The following is a 20,734-nucleotide window of genomic DNA, read 5'->3' as shown; positions in this document are numbered from 1 at the left end:
TTGCTATAACAAGGGAGCTAAAAAGGCTTCTGTGATAGCACTGGACAGGTGAGAAGCACTCTTTATGGAGACATTAGTGTTCTATCAGACCTCTGATGTCTCGCCTGCCCTTGCTCTAGCTGATCAAATACTTGCTCATCCACTGGTTAACTGGCTTTGCAATCAGGACTTGTTCTGAAGAGGACATAGTCACCTACAGTCACCCAGTTCATATTTGATCTGCTGGAAAAAAAACTGAAACAAGCTCACAGCTTCAAACCAGGATGTATTGGGCATATACATCCATATTCTGTAATATGTTACAAGCCTAATTTAATTTTCATGAAGATTGTCTTTATATTGATGCATGCAATTTGCAAAACAGTGCAACAATTCTGAGTCGTACATGGTGCCTTCATTAAAAGTCAGCAGCTACAAATGCTGTAGCTGCTGACTTCTGAATAAAGGACACTTATCTGTCTAGGGATCCAGAGCTTTCCTCACTGAAGTCAGTTCTTCACCTGCCTTTGGGTCCCTGACTTTTTTACTGTGGGAATCCAGCTGTGACTCCTTGCTCTGCACTTTGTGAATGGTCCTGCAGCCTCCTGGGGCCTGTAACGTGTTCCAAACGTCTGGTGCAAAGAAGGGGGGGGGGCAAACTTCCGCTCAGGTTGCCTAGGTGATAGGAACAAATATCTATCAAAACTAGATACCCTCCCCCGCAAAAAAAATATAATGTGCCAAATGTGGTAGAGAAGTGGGGGAGGAGTACATAAAGCAGAACTTCCCCTTTTGGGTGAAGTTCCACTTTAAGGGCATGTTCACACTGTTGATGTGTGCAAACATGCGTTACTGAAAAGCACAAAAATGTGAATTTTGCATTTTACTGTGTTGAAGTGCCATTCATTCTCAATGCCACCCAATGCAACTTATCAACACACCTACATTGTGGTGTGCTATGTTACAGAAAATAATGCATGTGCCTTATTTGGTGTGTTAGATCAGGCCTCAAAATTTTCACTCTCTTGCTCGCATTTGGCAAATGGAAATAAATACAAGGCTAGTGTGTCCCATCGGAGGCAGATACTTGGTGTAGATTAGCAGAGCAAGGGCTTAACTGGCTCGCCATTGGCCACAACGCTCAGGCTGGGGGCAAGGACGGCCTGCTGCTGTCATCAAAAGGAAATGGACGGCCGGAGGTCGGTTCTGGGACTTCCGGGGAGGGAGGATGAGGTGAGGATCAGAGACCAGGCACTGCAAGTCCAGGACACCTGTGATCAATGCGGGCAACCATGTTTGCCTATATATATAGAAAAAAGAAAGTTGGATTGCAGCATATAAAAAACTTTTATTCTTGAAAAATCACCATAAAAAAGGGTGATCCAAAAAAAATGGACAAACCCATACATCATAGTGTTCAACAAGGTGATGTGATAGACAGACACAAAGTGGAACATAATTGTGAAGTGGAAGGGAAATTATAAATGGTTTTTAAAATATTTTGCAAATACAGATCTGAAAAGTGTGGCGTGCATTTGTAGTTGGTCCCCTTTATTCTGATGCCCCTAACTAAAATCTATTAGAACCAATTGCCTTCAGAAATCGCCTAATTAGTAAATAGAGTCCACCTGTGTGTAATTTATTCTCAGTATAAATACAGCTGTTCTGTGAAGCCCTCAGAGGTTTGTTAGAAAACATTAGTGAACAAACAGCATCATGAAGGCCTAGGAACACACCAGACAGGTCAGGGATAAAGTTGTGGAGGAGTTTAAAACAGGATTAAGTTATAGAAAAATATCCCAAGCTTTGAACATCTCATGGAGCACTGTTCAATCCATCATCTGAAAATGGAAAGAGTATGGCACAACTACAAACCTACCAAGACGTGGCCGTCCACCTAAACTGACAGACCGGGCAAGGAGAGCATTAATCAGAGAAGCAGCCAAGAGGCCCATGGTAACTCTGGAGGAGCTTCAGAGATCCACAGCTCAGGTGAGAGGATCTGTCCACAGGACAACTATTAGTCGTGCACGCCACAAATTTGGCCTTTATGGAAGAGTGGCAAGAAGAAAGCCGCTGTTGAAAGAAAGCCATAAGCCCATTTGCAGTTTGCGAGAAGCCATGTGGGGGATACAGCAAACATGTGGAAGAAGGTGCTCTGGTCAGATAAAACCAAAATTTAACTTTTTGTTCTAAAAGCAAAACGCTATACTTGGTGGAAAACTAACACTGCACATAACCCTGAACACACCATCCCCACCTTGAAACATGGTGGTGGCAGCATCATGTGGGGATGCTTTTCTGCAACAGGGACAGGGAAGCTGGTCAGACTTGATGGGAAGATGGATGGAGCCAAATACAGGGCAAACTTAGAAGAAAACCTGTTAGAGTCTGCAAAAGACCTAAGACTGAGGCAGAGGTTCCAGCAGGACACCGACTCTAAACATACAGCCAGAGTTGCAATGGAATGGATTATATCATCCTTTCTCATCCGGGGTGCCGCAGCACCCCAGGGTACCGCCAGAGGTCTGCAGTGGTTCCATGGTGGCCTGGCAGAGAGAGGCTGTCAGTTGAGCCTGAGACCCTGATGCCCAGCTACACTGTACGTCAGCACTGAGAACCATCACACTGCTGAGCAAAGTGAAAGCAAAGGGAAAGGGTGTGTCTTCTGTGACCTCTGCCTCCCCCTAGAGTGGCATACCCAGCTGTGTGAGCGAAGGTAAGGTACTGTAACGTTTCATAGTGCTGTATACATATGTCTGTACATGTGTCTGTGTGTACGTGTGTGTGTCTGTGTGTACGTGTACATGTGTGTGTGTGTGTACATGTTCCTGTGTGTGTATGTACATGTGCCTGTGTGTCTGTGTACATGTGTCTCTGTGTGTGTGTGTACATGTACGTGTGTGTGTGTGTGTATATGTGTGTGTGTATGTACGTGTGTACATGTGTCTCTGTGTGTGTGTGTGTACATGTGTGTGTGTGTGTGTGTATATGTGTGTGTGTACATGTATGTGATGTGTGTGTGTGTGTGTATGTATGTGTGTATATGTGTCTGTGTGTGTACATGTGTTTGTATGTGTGTGTTTGTTTTTATATGTGTGAGTGTATCTGTTTTACTCAAAGTGGAATTCCAGTCAGTTTTGTGTTTATTAAGTCAGCAGCTACAAAAACTGTAGCTGCTGATTTTTAATAAACACACACTTACCTGTCCCAGGGTCCAGCGATGTAATCACCGACACAGTCCCTTCTCTCCTTCTGTCCTCCACGGCGCTGGCATCTCTACTGTGGGCACGAGGCTGTGACAGCTTGCGGCTTCACAGCCTGGTGCCCACTGCACATGTGCGAGTCACGCCGCTCCTCCTGTGAAGGTTCCCAGGAGACTGCGGGAAGGAGGAGGGGGCCAAACTCCCGGCTCACTTTGCCACACCAAACTGAGCCAAAAGTGGGATCAGGTACCTGTCAAAACCAGGTACCCGCTCCCTCCTCCCCAAAAGGTACCAAATATGGTAGTGGAGGGGGGGGGGGGGAGGCAAACAAGTGGAGCTTCCACTTTTGGGTGGAACTCTGCTTTAATCTTGACCCCCTATTCCTGTCCTTTCAGAACTGCTTTTTTAGGATTTGTTCATAATAGCAGCAAGGACTGCTGCTCCTCTGAAAAGCAATGCTCGGATCACTTTTCAGAGGCATTTGAGAGGTGGTAAAGAGGCAATATTTTGCCTCCTCACCACCTGTTTTAACCCTGTAAAAAGTAGTATCACCACACCACAACTGTGTGCAATGTGCACACAGTTGCGTGGTGGTTCCGGCTGCAGCCACATCATGTTTATACCCCCAGCTGCTGCTTCTGCAGCTAAAGGGGGAGCAGTTGGGGGTGGTAAAATCAGCTCAACTGCATGGTTTTACCGCCCTCCAACCTCACAGGTGAACAAGCCCTTCCTTCACATCTCTGTGGCTGCGCGTAGAGCAGCCCATTCATTTCAAAGGGCTGCCTTACCCACAGAAATGCAGGGAAAGTCTTCCATGACCCTTTTTTTAAAATTGCACCACACCAAAAACACTCCGGGTTTGCCAATGTATGGGGTACCCCTAAAGAGCAGAGCATTTGTCTTGGTGTTAGGAATGAGCGTGAGTTTGTGTGGGTTCCGCATCACACAGTAACATGAACCAAGCCTTGGACAGAGAAACACTGATTTAGATATTCATGTTTTAGAATGGTCCAGTCACAGTCCTGGATGTCTCTGTGAGATGGTTGCAGTTCTATATCTCTTAAATTTTTGTATCACTTTTGCGACACTATTCTGACTGATAAGTAAAGCTTTGCTGATCTTCTTGTAGCCTTCACCTTTCTTGTGTAAAGAAATGATTTTCTTTCTCAGGCCTTGTGACATTTCTCTTCCTTGTGGTGCCATTGCTGACAGCATGAAATGGGAAGGGGTTTTCATTGTTAAGTAACACCCTTTTATAATCAACTGTCTGCTGGACACCTGATTGATGAATTCTTCTTAATTAGGATTTTGTTGCCTAAAATTTAGCTTTGCTCCTAAGACTTTCATTGGAGTGTATTCATTTTTGCAACATTGTCCTGAATGAATTTGTTTGGAAGGATACTTTTTTGTGTGTGCAAATTAACAAATCTTGTTTGCAATCAATGGCCCTCATTTGTGGAAGTATTTTGTAGAATAGTGCCCCATAGAAAATGTTGATCCTGAAAGGAAAGTAAATGTTTTCTGTTAAATCTGTTGGGATGTACTCAGTTATGCTGAGCACTGTATATATAAATTATATATATATATATATATATATATATATATATATATATAGACATACATACATACATATACACTTGTATACTGGGATCTATTCTATATTTACCTGCATACTGGGATCTATTCTATGCATACACCTGTGAGGACATGTTTAACCACTTCCCGTCCAGCCATTGTATATAAATGGCTGGACGGTGGCAGTGCAGGGACGGGTGGCCATTTATAAACGGCCTCCCCGTCTCCTGCTTGTGCGAGCTCCCTGGGAGCACACAGCACCGCGATTTGGTGCCCGCTGTGTCCTTCGGACCTCGCACAGAGGTCCCGATCATGTGATCACTGATTGGCCAATCAGTGATCACATGAAGAGTAGTAAATGGCTGCAAGAATGCAGTTAGAGAGAATGAGAATTGATTGCTTTTACAGCATTTATGGGTGTAAAAGCACTCAGTGTAAAAAAAAAAAAAAGAAAAATCTTCATAACCCCCCACAAGTAGTACAGTGTCACCATGGTGACACTGTACTGCTAGGGTGACAGTATGTAAAAAAAAAAAAACATAAATAATAATATACAAAAATAACATAAAAATGTAAAAAAATTGTATAAAAAATTATAATTTTTGGTTATAAACTAATTTGGGATATTTTTTTACTAAAAAGATAACTGAATAAATTTTGGCCAAGATTTATGAAGAAAGATTATTTATTTATATATTTTTCATTTATATAGCAAAAAAAAAAAAATCCCAGTGGTGAATAAATACCACCAAAATAAAGTTTTATCCGTCTCAAAAAAATGCTAAAGAATTCATATGGGTACAGTGTTGCATGACCAATTGTCATTCAAAGCGTGATAACTCTGAAAGCTGAAAATTGGCCTAGACAGGAAGGAAGTGTCCGAACTTGAAGTGGTTAAGAGCAGAATTAGGGGTGGGGCAGAAATAGGACTTGAAATTTTGAGCCCTGTGTTAGATTATTAGTGCTTTGTACAATACCATGCAGTATAAGGCACACATTATCACAGCAAAACCCAGCTTTAGGCAATGTAAAATACCACATCATATTTTTCACAATGTCTTGATGAAGCAACCCCACATGAGTCATAAATATTGTTTTGTAGCTTGCATCACGCATTATTAAAAAAAAAAGAAGAATTTTATGAAGCACAAGGTATGCTGGAGATATAGTTGTATCCAAGTCATTGACCCCAACATGTAGCATTTTTGGTATGTACTGTATGTGCAGTTTACGCTTTTATGATATATCAGAATCCAAACAATTCAAAACACTCAGGAAAACAAAACTATTAAAAGTTAATAAAAAAGAACAGCAGGGATTGATGTTAAAAATTTGGTGGCGTTTCTCTGACAAACAGGTCTGTGGTGCATAAATAAAACACAAGTATGCTTAAATATCCCCTGTATACTGTGCATAGGGCATTCCCAATATGGAGATGGACTCCTCAGAGTGCAGACATTCATTACCTGTTGACCAAAGAAGCCATAGATCAAGGTTCTTTAATCTTTTGATTATTACAGACCCCCAACTGATGTCCCCATACTGTCTTTGTCAGACTGTCCAAATCATCAACATTCCTGTTAGGTACCAGAATGGCGTCAAATATATCAATAGCTTACTTTACATGTAGATCGTAAGGAATAGAGTAGCTAAAAATGTTTATCTTTACAACAAAAATCTGCAAATTGTAGCCGATGTTTGCTGTTTTTTTTTGCAGTCAAAACATATTGAGGTTACAGTGTTACTGTGTCATCTGAAACATCAAATTGATTTCCCAATATTGGTTTCATACTTATTAATGCAGTTAATCCCATTTCAATGATTTCAAAGTTATTCAGAGATTCAGTTCCATAACCCCATCATTTGGTTTTTCATACCCAAGGGGTGTAGTAATCCCTAGAATCCCTGGTTTTAGTAAACAATTCTTTAATAACAAAAAATCAAAGAATATAATACAATGATGGCTTAGAGGCATATTGCTATGCATGTAGCAGTAGATATGCAGTCACTCCATCAGATCTTTTCCTGTAGGTAGGACATTGTAGTAAGTACATTTCCTGCATGTATCATTGATGGATAAAGTCACAATCACACACATCTGGATTTCGCATACTTTGGTGGGAAATTCAGGTCTTAGTAGCATTTGCCAAATACTGTATATAAAACAGCAAATGTTACAAACCACATTTTCTTGTTTTTCATGTTTGAAAAATGTATCATTCTTGATATAATTTCTTTTATCGAGTTTTCTAATTACAGAAATTAGGCTCAATTCACAAAGTTAGTACCTTAGGATAATTATACTTATTTTCAAAAAAGTGACAGTCATTTTCAGTTGACTCCAATGAAATGTTTAAAATACAGTGGCCTAGCTAAATTGGAGAGATTATGTTAAAGCTTTGACATTAGAGCCTACTGAACTATGTGAACATTTATCATACGTAATATACAACATTGTTTTTAATCCTAGGATGATGCTTCTTGATGGGTGTATAGTAGAAAAATGGAAAGACCAGCTAAACAAAAGGTTCAAGGTATTTTATGCATGTCCATTTGTAGGTATACTTTTTTTCTAACAGTGTTTAAAGAGACCCTGTCATCTGTTAACATTTTATAGTCAAGCACATACTGTACCTGTAAAGCACAAACTTGTCTTTCCTGCCCCTTGAGTTCACTGGGAAACCAACATTTTTGGGAGTGTCAATCTCAGTGCCCAAATGGAAGAAAAATATATTTGAAATATATTTTAAAAATATTCTTCCCAAGTATATTGGCATATATTTGAAATGCTACAATTTTGGCCATATTCAATATATTTCAATATATATATATATATATATATACATACATACACACATATATATATATATACTGCATGTTGAAATGCGTTTTTATTACACAATATATGAAAAATATTTTTAAAATACATTTCAAATATACTGTATGTCTTTAAAAATACAAATCTACATTTTTGGAATGCATTTACAAATACATGTAAACATATATATGCTACAATGACTTTTTTTATATGTTAAAAAAATCTGAATATATTTTAAAATATATTTTTTTAAATATATTTTTTTTAAATATATTCTTCAGATTTTTTTAACATATAAAAAAAGTAATTTTAACATATATTTTTACATATATTTGTAAATGCATTCCAAAAATGTAGATTTGTATTTTTAAAGACATGCAGTCTATCTGAAATGTATTTTTAAAAATATTTTTTCATATATTTTGTAATACAAATGCATTTAAACATGCTATATATATATATATATATATATATATGTCAATATATTTGAGAAGACTATTTTTAGAATATATTTCAAATATATTTTTCTTCCATGTGGGTGGTCCCCTGCAACACCTCCTGTAGGCATGGGCGGACTGACCATTTGGAAACTTGGGCACTGCCCAAGGGCCCAGGGTCAGTAGGCCCCATGAGATGCCCCCGTTACCTTTTTCATAGGCTTTTTTGAGTTTGGGCAAGGACACAGGGGCCCCATGATCCCCTATTGCCCGGGGGCCCCATGAGTTCTCAGTCCGCACCTGCCTGTAGGTTAGAGTAGTGACATGATATTAGAAGGAGGAACCAATGAGCTGCGAGGAACCACAAATTTAACACAACTGGACTGGTCAATTTTCTATTAGACTTTGAGAGGCTAATTCTCTGCACATGAGAGCACTAAGCAGCATGGGTGGCAAGAAAGGTAAGTATGTTCTGTCTTCTTTGCATTTATGTGCTTGGAAAAAAAGAAGAAAATAATGGAATGGGAAAAATTATTTTAATGTTCATTGTTGAAACTGTAAGTGCTAAACCTCAAAGTTGATTATTTAAATCACTCAACATTGCTATATAAATGTGTAAAAGATGTTTGCATATTCACAGTATATACATTGAAACAATGAACTTCAATCATAATACTATAGAATTGGATTGATGTAAACTTTTTTACTTAAGTAAATGTGTGTGATCAGTTTAATGTTGGTAATTTGTAAGTTTCACCCTCTGAAAGCACCAGTCATGAAAGGTTCATATTACTTTTGGACAAGTCTTTGTGAGTGCCTTCTTGCTCTATTGTATCCTTTTGGTGTACTTTAAACTGACAACTGGCTAAGAGTAGTGTTTTGGGGCTCATAGTTCCCTAAAGCAAACAATTTTTTGCATGGGCTCCCTTTCTGCTGGCTCTCTTTTTACTGAGTGAAAGAACATTCTTCCACTTAGGTACCTGTGCCTTAGCTAGTCTTTACAAACACCACAGCCCGGCCTACTATATAGCCTAAAGTACATAGATCACCTTCCAAATAATTGAGTTCAAGAGTTTCCAGTGAAGGGTACTGTCTATTCCAGTGTTTCTCAACATTTTTCCAATCGGGATGCCCTTGAAAAGTATTTTTAGTCTGGATGCACCCCTATGCAAGGCTTGGTTCACATCACTGCGTGTCACGGAAAGCAGGGTGTTTTGGTGTGGCACAATTTTAAAAAAGGGGTCAGAGACTTCTTCCCCAGCATTTCTGTAGATAGAGCAGCCCACTGAAATGAATGGGCTGCGCTACACACAGCATACAGCTACACAGATGTGAACCAAGGGCTTGTTCACATGTGCGGTTGGGGGTGATAAAAACATGTGGTTGAGCTGTTTTTATCACCCCCAATTTTCCCCCTTTAGCTGTAGAGGCAGCAGCTGGGAGTGTACACATGATGTTGCCGTGGCTGGAGGTATACAGCCAGGTGAATGGACTGCACTGCAACCACCATGCAACTGTGTGCATTACTCGCGGTTGTGGTGTGGTGATGCTGCATTTAGGAGGTTAAAACAGGTGGTAGAGGAAGCAACACATTGTCTCTTTACCACCTGTCAAATGCCTCTGAAAAGCAATCTGAGCATGGACTGCTTTTCAAAGGAGCCACAGTCCATGTTGCTATTATGAACAAGCCCTAAAAAAGCAGTTCTGATAGTACAGGAATAGGGGGTCAGGATTAAAAGTAATGTGCGTACACACACACGTCAACAGACATACAGACACATGAAAACACACACACATACAGACACATGTGCACACACATACACACACAGACACATGTACACACGGGCACATGTATAAACACACATGGACACACTCTCACACACACGGACACATGTATGAACACACATGGACACACTCTCACACACACGGACACATTTATGAACACACATGGACACACTCTCACACACACGGACACATGTATAAACACACATGGACACACTCTCACACACACGGACACATGTATAAACACACATGGACACACTCTCACACACACGGACACATGTATAAACACACATGGACACACTCTCACACACACGGACACATGTATAAACACAAATGGACACACTCTCACACACACGGACACATGTATAAACACACATGGACACACTCTCACACATGGACACACTCTCACACAAGGACACTTGTACACACACAAACACATGTACAAATCACACAAACATACAGATACACTCATACATGTACACACAAGGACACATGTATATACATACACACAGGGACACATTTTTACACACAAACACATACAGACACATGTACACACCACACAGATACAGACACACTCACATGTGTACACACATTTCATAGGAAACCACAGGCAATGCGCACAAAAAACACGGGTACCCTGTGCTGCACCCACACTGTGGCCAAACTGCAGCAGGGCAATGTGTAAGAAGAATACAAAATAAAAAAGTGTAGCACAACATTTAGAAAGTAATTAAAACCACATAGCAAACCACCACTGCAGATAGAGCAGACCGCTAGCCGCACACACTCCCAGAAAGTCACGTGGGACGTGATGACATCATCAGTTGGCAAGATGTAGGTGGGTTGCCTGCAGAGCTTTCTGAGTGCCAGCGACATCTGTATGAGCTATTTACTCAGCAGACCAGCACCGCTGTAAAGAAAATACAGTACTGGTGGTGATGGATTGGGGAATTTTTGGGCAATTTTAATGCGGCACCCAAGGGTACCGCAGCACCCCTGTTGAGAAACACTGGTCTATTCTGTAGCATATAAAGACATTTTCGAGAATTTTCCACTTTCAACCTTGGATCAAAGGATTGAAAAAGGCCCTTCTCTGATCCAGGATTACTGTGCCCTTTTGTTAAAAGACAGCTCCATAAAGACATAGTTTAATGAGTTTGGTGTGGTTATTCCTCCCCCCACAGTACACACAAACAGAGATGTGGGATGCCGAAGACATCAGTGCGCTAATATGGACTCATACCCATATTTAGTCAATGTCATTGATTAAATATGGGAATATGTCCATATACTGTAAGTCGCTCTGACATCATTAGCATCATGCCCCTTGGCTTACATATGCTGCAGGGTGGGGAATGACCTGGCTTGCAGCTGATTGGATTAAAAAAAAAAACATGATTTGATAGTTCTGATAGAGCTGAATTCGGAGGACATCCAAGTTCATTTTCAGAGTGGAGGAACCCAGGTAACCTACACAAATTTCCGACATCAACTCCACTAAATCCCTTTGAGCTGAATCATAATGCTGGTCTTTTTATCCTACATTATTCCTAACCTCATAAATCTTGTTTTGGCATACATTCCCACAGACACATTCCAAAACCTTTTGGAAAGGCTTCTTAGAAGAATAAAGGCTGATATAGTTACAAGGGGGGGGGGGGGGTGCAACCTTATAATAACAATGTCAATGGTTTTTAAATGGGATGTCCAACAACTTCCTACAGAAGTGATGATCAGCTGTCTGATCATGTATATGCAGGTAGAACAAGGATCACTCATATGACATGTCTTGAATTAAAGTGGTGAAGGGTATATTGTGACTACCATTTACGTGGTGGTCAAGTCCTGTGAGGGCTTTTTGTTTAGTCTGAACTCCATGAAATTCAACTGATATTGTTTTTCTTTTAAGTTTAGCACAGACAGAATACTGACAGATAATTGCTGATTGGCTACTCTAGTGTATTGCACAGTGTATTCACCCTTTCATATGAACCAGAATGCACAGCAACAGGATACTGTGAATAGTGGCTTTTCACCAAAAAGATTAAGAACTTTCGATATTTGCATTATCCAGCTTTAATAAACAGAAACACACAAAAGTGACAGCACAAAAAAGACCAAGTGGTCCTTCGAGTCTGACCATTTTTTAATACATATTTTGTATTTTTTTTTTCTCGATATTGTAGATCTATGCTTTTCCTAAGCATGTTTAACCTCCCTGGCGGTATTCCCGGGTGTAGCTTGGGGTAAAGTTTCAGTACCAAAAGCGGTAACCCCAAGCTACACTTGGGAATACCCTGCAGCGCTGCTCCGGGATCCCTCAATCACTTACCTTGTGCTGCGCTCCCGCGATGTCCCTCCTGCAGTGTCCCCGGCAATGTAATCCGGCGGATGCCGACATCTGTCATCTGGGTTGCGTCCCCTGCGAGCGTCGGGACGTACGGGGACGGAACGGCGGGAAATTTGAAAATGACAAAAAGTGACATTCACTAAAATCACTAATATCACATAGTATAACATTACTGTATCAAACCATTTCACATACATTTTGTCCCTACTGCTTTGTCCTGTCCCCTGCCTGCATTTTGACTGTTCTTTCTGCCTGGAAACTTAGAAAAATCCATGGCGGCCAAAAAGCGTCCCTTTAGGTCAAAAGTGGTTTTAGACCAGCTAGAGATCAGTGATAGTAAATCAGAACCACTTGCAGAATTGAGTGATAATGATTCGTGGGGAAATTCGTCATCAGACACTGAAAACGATTTTGCGACTTTGCTCAGTGATGTGCGAACTTGGCGCTATATTTCAAATTTCAGTGTTTTTGGTTTGATTATATTATTGAATTAAATTTATTATTATTATATTATTATTTTTTATGATTATTTATTAAATTATAATTTATGATTTCGTGTTTCAAGTTTTATCCTACCCGGGATGTTTACTAGACTCTTGTTCGGACAGATTTCAGTGAGTTATTCCTAAAAATTACAGGCCTACAATAAAAAAAATACATATTTCTATGCAAAAAAATGTACCGCTTTGAGCACAGAAATATGGACATAATCAGACCGCTAGGGAGGTTAAAGATTACTTACTCTAGAATAATATTTCCTTCCACCAAGTTACTGTATATTGACAGTTGCATTTTTTTTAAGAGATGGGAACAGACATTACAAGAGCAACAAGTGAAGACAGCGCAAGAGAAGAGCAAGAATGCAAGTCGCACAGGCCGCAGTGGGCCACCAAAGACAAGCCACAAAATCCCCAACCCTCCCCCTGCGCTCTCCAAGAAGAATGTTAAGAACAAGAAGGACCAGAAAGACAAGAGGGCATAGACCGAGCTGTGTTCTCCTTAAAAGACATTTCCAATGCATGATGAGAGTCACTAGCTGGCTTCAGTGGCAAAGCATATTATTCTCAAACTCATCCTCTTGGAAACGTGACTTTTATTTGCTGCACTTTACTTAGCTTTTTTACATGTTGACCACTACAAACCAAAAATATAAGGTTTGTACTGAAAAAAAAAAAAGATGTTGGTTACAAACTTGGTAGCCAAGGTGCAGGATATTGTCCATATTTGTTTTCATATTACACTCTACAAGTCTCTTAAGTTGAGTCAATGAATTTATTGCACTCCTGTCTTGTTCTGTATAGATACTGTAAACAAGCATTTTCACAAATAATTCCACCTTTATTTCCATTTTATCATAGTTTTACTGCAGACTGGCCTCTGTTGTTTAGATAGTTACGATATACAGTATATATCTTCAAGTTATAATATGGCAGATCAGATTTATAATTATATAAAAAAAAAACTCTATGAGATGGTAGAATAATGTTTGATAAGAACCCAACAGTTGAAAGATTTGTATTTGCTTTGTTCATCACGTACACATGCGCTCTCTCATCCTCTGGGGAATCAGCTGTAATTATACCCTTTTCTGTTGTTACACATCACATACAAAGACAACATTGCTTCTTAAAGTGGTTCTCCAGTCTCCTGTGAAAAAAAAAATAAAAGACAGCAACTACAAAAACTGTAGCTGCTGACTTTTAAAAAAACAGCCACTCATCTGTCCAATGATCCAGTGGTGTGCTCACCCCAGCCGGGTTCACCTGCAGTCTTCTGTCCCTTGCGCCACTATCTTAACTGTGGGCACCCAGCTGTGACAGCTTGCAAAGTGCAGCTTTATAATGTTTGCACAAACTGACTTAAATTTACTAAATTATATAATTAGGGGTCACACAACGTGAAACAAACTTTTTTTTTTTTATTTGGTGGATCCTGCCACTGGATTTCTAAGACTCTTCTCTGGCTCTTCAGCAGAAATATTTCTCCAACTTGGTTCTCAGGTTTTCCTACATTTGAGGCCAATAAAAATGGTCCTCGCTTTATGGAGGCTGTTACACATGTCAGATGGAAAGTAGAATTCTGATTCCAGTAGGGCAGACTTCTAAAAAATATACATAAGGAAAGTGTATGTGGTATCCATAGGACCAATTAACTAAATTTAATATTGCCTTCAATGTTCTAACCTCCACCAGCAAAGTGACAGCCAGTATCTGATTGCTTACTATATACAATAGTTCAAGATGTACAGGAAAATTCAAATACTGTGTTGACTCCAAAAGTCCAGTTAAACTGCAATTCATATTTGAATGTTTTTATATATTATGGTCAAACTATGTTATTATGATGTTCAATGCACTTTGTAAACTCATCCTGGAAAGTAGTGAGATTACCATGACAAAGCTCTATAACTGCAATACATACAGAAGGTCTTAGTACCGAATAGACTTGGGATTTGTTCTTGGTGAAACTAATTAAAAGTTGTATGTATATCCATAACATAACATGGCCAAATGATTTTTCAAAATAAATCATCTTTGATTTTGAGCTATTTATTCCATAATGTTTTTTACTTCACTTATTTGCACTTCACTCATTTTTACAAATGCAAGTACACTGTGACCAAAACCAACTTCAGCGGTATACCATAAAGAGGAATATTTAATGCTAAGGTGTGCTATTATCCTAAATAATACTGACTGCAAAAAACAAACAAGCCTGTAGCTGGGATTTTATAGGCACCTTAAAAATTTAAACAATTGCTAACATAGTTGGAAAATCACATACAATCTTTATTTAACAAACATTAAACAATTATCATGGCTTATCGGAGTACACATTTATAGCCCTTAAAGAATAACATGAACATCAGTAAACCACTTATTGACTCCACATATAGAATAACAAAAATGTCTTCCTTTGACATGATATAATTCATACAGTCATGGCCGAAATTGTTGGCACCCTTGATATTTTTCCTGAAAATCAAGTATTTCACACAAAAAAGGTATTGCATTAACACATGTTTTGCTATACACATGTTTATTCCCTTTGTATGTATTGGAACAAATATAAAACAGAGGCAGAAAAGCAAATATGACATAATGTCACACAAAACCCCAAAAATGGGCTGGACAAAAGTATTGGCACCCTTAACTTAATATTTGGTTGCACACCCTTTGGAAAACATAACTGAAATCAGTCGCTTCCTATAACCATCAATAAGCTTCTGACACCTCTCACCCGGAATTTTGGACCACTCTTCCTTTGCAAACAGCTCCAGGTCTCTCTTATTGGAAGGACACCTTTTCCCAACAGCAATTTTAAGATCTCTCCACAGGTGTTCAATGGGATTTAGATCTGGGCTCATTGCTGGCCACTTCAGAACTCTCCAGCGCTTCTTTGCCATCCATTTCTGAGTGCTTTTTGACGTATGTTTGGGGTCATTGTCCTGCTGGAAGACCCAGGATCTTGGACGCAAACCCAGCTTTCTGACACTGGGCCCTACAGTGCGACCCAAAATCCTTTGGTAATCCTCAGATTTCATGATGCCTTGCACACAGTCAAGGCACCCAGTGCCAGAGGCAGCAAAACAACCCCAAAACATCATTGAACCTCCACCATATTTTACCGTAGGTACTGTGTTTTGTTCTTTGTAGGCCTCATTCCGTTTTCGGTAAACAGTAGAATGATGTGCTTTACCGAAAAGCTCTATCTTGGTCTCATCTGTCCACAAGACGTTTTCCCAGAAGGCTTTTGGCTTACTCAAGTACATTTTGGCAAACTGTAGTCTTGCTTTTTTATGTCTCTGTGTCAGCAGTGGGGTCCTCCTGGGTCTCCTGCCATAGCGTTTCATTTCATTTAAATGTCGACGGATAGTTCGCGCTGACACTGATGCTCCCTGAGCCTGCAGGACAGCTTGAATGTCTTTGGAACATGTTTGGGGCTGCTTATCCACCATCCGGACTATTCTGCGTTGCAATCTTTCATCAATTTTCCTCATCCGTCCACGACCAGGGAGATTAGCTACAGTGCCATGGGTTGCAAACTTCTTGATAATGTTGCGCACTGTGGACAAAGGCAAATCTAGTTCTCTGGAGATGGACTTGTAACCTTGAGATTGTTGATATTTTGCCACAATTTTGGTTCTCAGGTCCTCAGACAGTTCTCGTCTCCTCTTTCTGTTGTCCATGCTTAGTGTGGCACAGACAGACACACAATGCAAAGGTTAAGTGAACGTCTCTCCTTTTTATCTGCTTTCAGGTGTGATTTCTATATTGCCCACACCTGTTACTTGCCCCAGGTGAGTTTACAGGAGCATCACATGCTTGTAACATTCTTATTTATCCGCAGTTGTGAAAGGGTGCCAATACTTTTGTCCAGCCCATTTTTGGAGGTTTGTGTGACATTATGTCGAATTTGCTTTCTTTCCTCCCTTTTTTTGTTTTGTCCCAATACACACAAAGGGAATAAACATGTGTATAGCAAAACATGTGTTAATGCAATACGTTTCGTGAGAAATACATGATTTCCTGGAGAAATATCAAGGGTGCCAACAATTTCGGCCATGACTGTATACATGTGACCCAATGCATTTTGAATGCTTGTTTTTTTCAGGGATACCTGTGGTATATTATATAATATAAGGGCCAAAGGACAAAATAGCCATGTACTGTAGATTAAAATGTGCAGGTCGATGTTACTTGGTCCACAAAAAAACAGAACAAAACATTGACTCCACTATCACTGGGAGAAAGTCACAAGGGTTGCTAATGACACCAAACAGTTGGACTTTCATAGTATTGTCAAGATATACATGAAGACATCTAGGGGTTTATTTACTAAAGCTGGAGAGTCCAAAATCAGACTCCCTTCTGCATAGAAACCAATCAGCTTCTAACCTCAGCTTGTTCAATGAAGCTTTGGCAATGAAACCTGGAAGCTGATTGGTTTCTATGCAGAAGGGAGTCTGATTTTGGACTCTCCAGCTTTAGTAAATAAACCCCCTAGCGTCCCCAGGAATGTAAGAGACCATCTTCATGTTTTTTTGTAGTCAACTTTAAGGCTATGTCACTGATAAATATATCATAGGTCAAATGTCCACAGTCTTGTACCTGTGAAATCTATAAGGTTTATATTTATAAAAGAAAAAAGTAAATTTCTGTGAAATGCGAAATTTGTGATTATCTCATCATTTGCATAAAGGTTGCTAATAATACCCGTAATGTATCTAATATGTGTGTAATGTCAATTTCTATTTGTTGCTTTTCACTGGGCAAATGTAACATTCCCTATCATTCGATCCCAAGAGAAAAAAATAGTCATTCAGACATTCATGTCTATGGTCTGATACACATACACATATAGCGATCACTCAAGGGCAGGGGTCCCCAAAGTTTCCTGTCCTTCAGACTTTAACACAGGCCAGATTGTGGCCAGCGGGGGTAGAAAAAGTCTCAGGGCCAACATCAGTGAGAGTAAACAAGATCTCAGGTGTGGTGCTCAGTTGGATAGTGCCTGTGGTCAGTAGGAGGAGGAGTAGTGCCCCATCATTGATATCACTGGAAGGAATATTGGCACATCATTGATGTTAGTGGATGGAATAGGGTCTCATCATTGATATTAGTGGGAAGAATAGTGTCCCATTGCTGGTATCATTTGGGGGGATTATGCCCTACTTTTGGTGTCAGTGTTAGGAATACTGCCCCAAGGGCTGGATAAAGGCTAGTAAAGAGCTACATAGGGCCCTCGGGCTGAAGTTTGGAGACCACTGCTCTAGCGGCATATCTATGAGCCTGGGTTCACACTGATGCAGTGCAGAATTTGCAGCGTTTCCTGTGCAAATTCAGCACCGCATTACAATCGCACCCCATTCATGAGAACCACTGCGGGTGTGTATGTTAACAACACCCCAAAATCGGTCCACAAAACGCAATGTGATGTGCAGAATCGGATTGCATAGGTGTGAATACCTATGCGATCTGATTCTAGTGCGGACCTAAAAAAGGGTCCTGCACCTTTTTGGTGAGGATGTGGTGCTATTGGGGCCATACAAAATGTATGGCTCCAATCGCACCGCAAACAATTTGCATGTGACTTGCACAGGACTGCGGTGCCGTTCCTGTGCGAATCACATGCGATATACCGCAACGGATATGTGTGAGCCCAGCCTTAAGCAGTGACTCTAACATTCTCCAAAGACTCCCAACAGGTGAATCTTCCAGGGGCATGTGTTTTAAATGGCCATAATTGATTCACCATCAGCGAAGGTTTGGTAAGTCACATTCACTGCTTTATAAAGATGCCCCTTGTAGTCTATTATACACTTTTTTTTCACACAAGATTTACACAACTTTAACCCATGCTTCACATATTTTCTGTGTTAGACAACTGTGTGAATATTAGGTGAAAATTGTGTAAGTCTTGTTTGAAACATTTGTAAAAAGACCCAATTCTCTTTACTCTGAGCTCCAGCCTTTCAGCTAAATATACAGATAAAATGCATACCTGCCAAAGTATTTGTATTTCTCTACACCCAGCTTAGAAATGTACATAGTCCTGTCAGGGCAGGTGACTTGTTTTGTTCTCAGCTGCAGTTAAGTAACATTTAGTGGTGTTGTTGGACAGTGAAAGAAGAAGCAGTCTATCAATCTCACTTTGCTCTCTGTTGCTATCAGCATTTTCTTGTTGAATGAGCACTGGAGCACATTGATTGGCTCATTGTATTGCTTCTCCTTCTACTAGAATGGACTCTGCTGTTTACTGGATTGCTAAAAGAAGATGTCAAGTCAAATTTAGGTATTTACACTGCTTGCATTAAAAAAGTACATTTAAGGATGTAAACATGAATTAAGAGTTGTATTAATGTGTACCTTTTATATCTGCCTGAAGTTTAACTGTAAGGCTACATTTATAGTGTAGCATATTCAGGTGATTTTAGAGGCATTTTGTGCTTTTTTGGGGTGTTTCCATGCTTTTTAGGAGCCATGTGCCATACAAGAATCTCTTTGAGGCAGAATTGCACATTTTTGGCCCCATAAAAACTTTTATTACAAGAGCACCTGAAAAAAATATTTTAGTGACTTTTTTCAGGCACTCCCTTTGGAATCCATGGGGCTAAAGATGCCCAAATCTGCCTGAATAAAAGGCTTCTATATGTTTTCAAGCAACAGGTGTCTGAGTGCTCCGGTGTGAGCATAGAGCAAGTAAAGCAATGGGATTTTTCATGTTAAGAGTTTTATAGAGCATAGTCTTGTTATCTAGAATGATGAAAAGATCCTGTGTGTTTTTAACTATGTGACACCCGGCCAATAGCCGTATGGCGTCCGGAAAAATGCACTAGCTTTCCGGGAGGCTACCATATGGCATACTCCCACACATGCGCAGATCGCGCGCTTGCAGAGCCGTGCAGCGGCGCGAACTGTCACCGGCCGTGTACCTCGGACACGGCCGATGACAGATCTGAGTATCAGCCCCATTGCCGGTACCATGTGACGTGCTGTGACCAATCACAGCAGGTCACATGACAGTTGTATACAATGGATGGCTTCATTCATGCCATCCATTGTATACTAGTGTCTAGCTGTGAATGGTCACAGCTAATCACATGCACATGTCATGTGATTAGCTGTGGCCAAATCACAGCTAAGCACAAAAAAAAACAAAAATGAATGAATCAATGTCATTCAGGTAAATGCTTGCTTATAGCAATTAATTCTTTGCTATAAGCAAATTGTGTAAAAAAAAAATAAAAAATTAAATACTGATCACTTCCCCAAAGTAGTACAATGTTACTATGGTAACATTGTACTACTTTGGACATAGTGAAATATGAAAAAAAAATCTTAAAAAAAATGTAATAAAAAATTTAAAATAATAAAAAAAATGTAAAAAAAATAAAAAAAATAAATATTTTTTTTTCACACTGTCACCAGTCAGTGTCCCTGACCACCGCCATGCCAGTTATATGATGACGCTGTACTGCACTGGTGACAGTATGTAAAAAAAAATAGTGAAAATAATTTTTTTTATTTTTTCATTTTCCGAAAAAATATGACAAAACAAATACAACTTCAAAAAACTCGCTATGCTTCTTATGAAGTACATCGGACTGTCCACTTTGCAAAAAGGGGTCATTTGGGGATATCTGTACTATTCTGACATTCTTGGACCTCAAGAAATTAGATTGGCTGTCAGTACTTCAGGATTGATCAATATTCAGATCTATACCATAGTTTGTGAACTCTATAACTTTCCTACAAACTACAAAATACATCCTAATTTGGGTTATTTTCACCAAAGACATGTAGCAGAATACATCTCGGCCTAAATTTATGAAGAACAATTATTTATTTGTAGACTTTTATAACAGAAACAAAGAAAAACGTGTTTTTTTTTCAAGATTTTTGGTCTTTTTTTGTTAATTTAGCAAAAAATAAAAACCCCAGTGGTGATTAAATACCACCAAAAGAAAGCTCTAGTTGTGTGAAGAAAATGATAAAATTTTAGTTTGGGCACAATGTTGTATGACCGCGCAATTGTCATTCAAAGTGTGAGAGCGCTGAAACCTGAAAAATGGCCTGGGCAGGAA

General features: G+C 39.7%; 1 protein-coding gene across 1 annotated transcript in view; it reads left to right on the top strand.

Annotated features, from left to right (window-relative positions):
- SFRP4 (secreted frizzled related protein 4) overlaps positions 1-14,691 on the top strand; it is a 36,729-nt gene extending 22,038 nt beyond the window's left edge. The window contains exons 5-6 of the mRNA XM_089687056.1: positions 7,231-7,294; positions 12,950-14,691. Of these exons, the coding sequence (XP_089543182.1) occupies positions 7,231-7,294; positions 12,950-13,129 (244 nt within the window). The 3' untranslated portion in view covers positions 13,130-14,691. The remainder of the gene's footprint in view (positions 1-7,230; positions 7,295-12,949) is intronic.
- The last annotated feature ends 6,043 nt before the right edge of the window (positions 14,692-20,734 follow it).

Source organism: Staurois parvus, unplaced genomic scaffold, assembly GCF_062004578.1.
Source record: "Staurois parvus isolate SC_StPar_1 unplaced genomic scaffold, SC_StPar_1.0 ptg000020l, whole genome shotgun sequence".
NCBI lineage: Eukaryota > Metazoa > Chordata > Amphibia > Anura > Ranidae > Staurois > Staurois parvus.
Note: the sequence above shows the minus strand (reverse complement) of the source record. Positions and strands in the feature narration are given on the sequence as shown.